General features: G+C 43.2%; 2 protein-coding genes across 2 annotated transcripts in view; both read right to left on the bottom strand.

Moving 5' to 3' along the window:
- Nucleotides 1-138, bottom strand: part of LOC112503899 (ATP synthase subunit alpha, mitochondrial) — a 2,746-nt gene extending 2,608 nt beyond the window's left edge. Inside the window, 1 exon segment of the mRNA XM_025107875.1 lies at nt 1-138. This exon segment is cut by the window's left edge and continues 2,367 nt beyond it. The gene's annotated coding sequence lies outside the window, so the exon portion shown is untranslated.
- Nucleotides 139-4,069: 3,931 nt separating this feature from the next.
- LOC112503901 lies at nt 4,070-4,922 on the bottom strand (the record flags this gene model as incomplete). Its single annotated transcript, XM_025107876.1, has 3 exons — nt 4,070-4,493; nt 4,578-4,653; nt 4,759-4,922. Coding segments are annotated over 3 exons (574 nt in total), but the record flags the coding sequence as incomplete, so codon positions are not given.
- Nucleotides 4,923-5,000: the final 78 nt, after the last annotated feature.

The raw sequence follows: 5,000 nt of genomic DNA, 5'->3' as shown, positions 1-5,000 counted from the left end.
GACGATATATTGATTGCACGAGCTAGCCAGTCCTTTTCTTGCTTCCATCCGCCTATTACTATTAGGTTAGGTGGGCCGACCTTAGGCTTGACAGCTCGAAGCTTTGTAATATAGCATCAGCGAAGTATTTGAGTAGCCTCTTGGCCGATTACAACGACACGCTTAATGACAGGGATTCTAGATCCTAGAAGGCCCCCTTGTAGATCAATTTTTAGCCGAGGTTGGTCCGGCCTTCGCAGGATCGTAACCATATTTACATTTAAATAGTCGGTCTGGTGATCAACAATCTCTTCAAAGACTGCGGAAGATGGTTCTTGTGTGACTGGTCTCAGCACACCCATTTTCCTGAAGCGATCAAATACTTCTCGGGAAACTTAGAAGTCTACGGTTACACCGTAGGTTCACCTTCTGATTCGGGGTTTACGCCGTAGTGGTAATGAATATACACCGGCGCTGCTTGTGCGGTCTTGGGAAATGGTTGCTTGTCAATCAACATCTGTTTTCCCTTTTCGGGAAACTTCAGAAAGCCTCCATCAATCTTGTCCTGTATTGCATGGCAGAAGGCTACGCAGTCAGCTATGGCGTGACTATTATTGGCAGCCCTTTTCTTGCTTACTAKTCAAGGCGTTTTCTTGATTCATAGCTCCTGTAAAAAAAGGCTTCGAGCTTCTATAAAGCTCATTTCGCTCTCTCCGCCTACACGATACACTCCCAAAAAAAAATAAGATGACGAGATCTTTAGTTGATGGACGCTCTAACCATCTTTCGGCTTGTGATCAATCCATAGAAAGAGTGGTGCCCCCTCATGGAATTTCTCATACAGCAAGAAAGCAAAGAAAAAAGAAGCAGCAAGCCCTGGGGCTAGGATTCTTTCATTAATACCATAGGGTTGTGGTTAATAAACAAAGAAGAAGGTAGGTCAAAGCTACTTTGGCCTGTCCTTTGCTCCTTTCTAAGAAAGACAGGGCCTCCGAGTCATTTTGCATGTCGGAAAAAAGACAAACCATGGGCTTGAGGCATCAGTCRTCTCGGTTCTAATCCGTATATCATCCAGGAACTCACTGTTGAAATTCCGGCAACTTGTTCACTTCGTTCTATTATATAATGGATCAGCCCTCATCAAGAACTCTCGCCAAATCACAAGTCTTCCTATTACGTTACGCCAGAATGCACAACCACCGTGGGCATTCATTCCTATGCCGGGGCCGGGGGCATGGCATATGAACTTGACTTTGCACATGCGTTCATCGGCGGTTGATCATGTAACGTCAAAGAAAAAGACCGCTTAATAAGACGCCTATTCGATCTAATAGTCGAACGAGGTACGAACTAGTGCTAGCTCGGGCGCGGTAACAAAGGTCCTCGCCAACCTCGTAGCGGAGAGGCGGCTTATTGCAGCAATTTGAATCAGTAATCATCAATGCATAAGGGAACAGCAYGAAGCGATGATATGCTTCGCAAGCAAATGGGTCAATGACTAGATAGCCACGGTAAGATGGAAGGCCCGCGCAAATGCCCTTAGAGTCGTCGGTCGAATTACCGATCAATTRTATTCTTGGATGAGCGGAACATCTTTGAGACAAATCATCTCCACCCGGGTACATAGCTTCATCCAAACCATGGATCCACGAATTGTTGCCTCGCTCGAGAATAGAGCTTCGTAGTTGCGAGTTCTGGGCCGATGAGTGATATGTAATCCTAGGATTAGAACTATGCTTTAGTACTTCCATATAGTAGTTAGATCTTTTCGATTTTTTAGATTTTAGGTCTTTTGGCTAGTCWTCATTTCCCTTTCTTCTATTTTTTCAATATGGATAGCAAGAGCATGAATAGGCCTACATGGGATGGAAGGAAGGAAAGATGGAAGGAGAGAAGGACTGAACGACAAAAGGAAATACATCTTTGTTTGCCTTGGAATGAATTGGTATAGGTTTCGGAGCTTAACTTAAGTAAGTCTTCAGTACGCTTTTAGTATCCGGATCGATAGAGACTGATCCCTTTCTACATACATAGCCCCACCCCACCAGATACATACATACTTTTTCTCCTTTCTCCCATAAAGCTTCCTTTCCTGAATCTTAGCTCTTATCTTTCTTATTTATTCTGACTACTATCACTTTATAAACCGGGCCTGGATAATTAAACCTTAACGTATCAGGGTAGTACGCCTGGAACAAGAAGGTTCGTCGTACAATTTCGGCGATTACAAAAATAAAGGAGTATATCCCTCTCCCTTAGTGTCTTTCYACTTCCGTCGTTCAGGAACAAACACTTCGCCTAATTCTTTTGAATCCCRGCCCGCTTTTTCCCCACTAACTAATTACGTTACGACCACTGAACAAACTTGGTTGACGAACATAGTTTATGCGCCGCTAATGTAGCGGCTTGTCGAGCATTTGACAAACTCACACCATCCATTTCAAATGGGATTTGTCCTGTGGACACACGAGCAATCCAACCCGTAKGATTTCCTTTTTCCTCTTCCCATTCTGACTTCTGTAGGTTTCCCGGTAATAGGGAGATCTGCAAGAACTCTTAACCATATCTTACCATTTCTTCAGAATTGTCTGGTCATAGTACGATCGAATTGCCCAATTATACCTCGACGCGCTGCTTCAATGGCTCGATATGAAAGACGACCAGCTCTACAACTTTTAGTGCCATATCTTCCAAAACCAAGTCGTGTACCGTCCGGTTTGCAACCCCTACTACATCTGCCTTTACGATATTTACTATATTTCGTAYGTTTCGGATATAGCACGTCCCCTTTCTTTTTGACTATATGAAATCCACACTTTGACACCTGAGATTCCGTAACGAGTAGATACTTCCGCAGGAGCATAATCTATTTTCTGGTTAAATACATTACTAGATGTTTTTCCATACTTTCCGCATTCAGTTCTAGCTATTTCTGCACCTTCTGATCGACCTGAACAACATATACGGATCCCCTCCACCCCTTTTTTCATTACTAATCGAATATCCTTCACTATTTGACTAAAAATGGAGCGAAATGATCTTGTTTTGTTCCTCGGTTGAACAGAGATATCTTGAGTAATCGGAGAAGCACTTTGATAAACARATTTGATCTTGACCGACTCAATTAAGGTATTAGTCTTTGTTCTATTAGACAACAAAGATCGCATTTTTTTCACTTCGTTCAAATAAAAGTTGTACCCGTACGGAATTCTTCTGTTTCTCAGTATGATCTCTATCATCATCTCTATTCCCTTTATCAATTCTCCTATCCCACCTAGGTCTATGAATTTCTCTATCAATTCCATTACCTTATCCTTAGCCATGACTTTCTCATCTGGGCTTTCATTCATCAATTGGTTGAAAACAATACAACCAAGGTGGGCTTACAGGGCTCATAAAGCCTTYCTTTCATTCATCAATAGGGCCCTGGTCGGTCACTTTTCTGGGCCGGGATCGATAAGTGGAATGGAAGTCATAAAAAAGATATCTTGATCTTCGCACCTCAGATCAAGAGGAAGGGTAGCTTGTCAAGCTGGCCTAAAATTTTAATTATTCTTAATTATTATATATAAAATATATAAAATTAAGATATAAATAAAAAGATTCGTTGTCTTTTAACCGACTGTTCTTCTTTGTCAACGCTACTAAGGACCTATAGGTTCGCAATAATTAAAATTKGTTATTTTAAAAAGAAAAGGCGCTATTTAGCCCTACTAGAAGTAAGCGGCTGAGTTAGCCTAGCCTACCCTAAAAGTGGTATAGTAGGGTAYAGTAGGCGAGCGAGTTAGCGAAGACGCTTAGGCTAATAGAAAAGATAGCGTCGGTGCGTAGCCTTCATTCTACTACGCTACGAAAAGGTTACGAAATCACTTAGCTCGACGTTAGGAGAGTCAAGGGGGAACGCCATACCTACATAGAAGAACCGCTGTTCGCTGACTTTCTAAGGTCTAACCYTTCGCCCCCTACTGAAAAGGGGCAATTAGCTTTGCACCACTGATAGACTACTTAAGATTCAATTCAAAAGGCCCTACTTAGTTTYGCAAGCCTTTGTCATTGTCAGTCAACTAAGTAGGGCCTGAGGCCCCTGTGAATCCGTAAATCTGAGGAGCATGCCGCAACAAAAGGATGGTCCCCTATGCGTTTCATTCTTTCCGGAAGGGAAAAAAAGAAGTACCCCCCATCATAGTGAACCTCTCCTTGTGATCGGGATGAGGTAGATGCCTCCCAGCCAGGGGGCGGATCGAATCGGAGTTTCCTTAGGTAGCCACYGACCTACAGTTATCCTTAAACTTCCGTGCTTGGTGGAGAAGAAGCGAACAAAGGTACGCTCGCTTGCTGTCTTGTTCTCTGTCGCGAACTGGGATCGCTCGCCAGCTAGGTCAGATTGGAGCAACATTGTATGAGAACATATTACCCATATTCGGGGACAAGGGGCGAAACGACCTCTCGATCTACTTACTGCAGCCCAGGAATAAAAACGTCGTCTAGGCGTTACCTGTTGCTCCGATCTCCCTACACCTAGGACATTGTCTGGGCCCACCAAGAGCCATAGTTAGTTGCTGTTTCCATTTGRTAGTTTTTTTCTCGTTGTTGATACCGGCAAGACCCAGCCAGATGATGTCTGCTGGTTGGTAGTGAGAGGACTCTTAGTACSTGCATACCCAAAAGGGGGCGCTGGTTAAAAAACAAGAATTTTTCTCTTTCTTGCTCTCCCTTAGCAGCGGGAAAGGAGTCTATCTATCTGCCTAACTTTGGTAGATTTCCCCCAAYGCAATCCACAGAAATTCCACGAATCCCTTGGTGGATAAGTCCGACGACTCAGCAGCAGTGCGGAATTTTCTTTCTCGTCTGCTGGATCTGATCTATAGTTAGGGGGCAATTGTTGATCCTCTCTCTCATTGATTTGTTGATAATCCMYTTTTCCTTTCGATGTATTTATGTATCTGTAATTTCAGTTCCAGCGATCATACACTGAGCTTGTTCAGTGATCGCTGATGAACTTGTTTTGAAATTCATTCAGA

The sequence above is a fragment of the Cynara cardunculus genome, unplaced genomic scaffold (genome assembly GCF_001531365.2).
Source record: "Cynara cardunculus var. scolymus isolate 2C unplaced genomic scaffold, CcrdV1 Un_Scaffold_4087, whole genome shotgun sequence".
Classification (NCBI taxonomy): domain Eukaryota; kingdom Viridiplantae; phylum Streptophyta; class Magnoliopsida; order Asterales; family Asteraceae; genus Cynara; species Cynara cardunculus.
The sequence above is the reverse complement of the archived record's forward strand: the minus strand, read 5'-3'. Positions and strand labels throughout refer to the sequence as shown.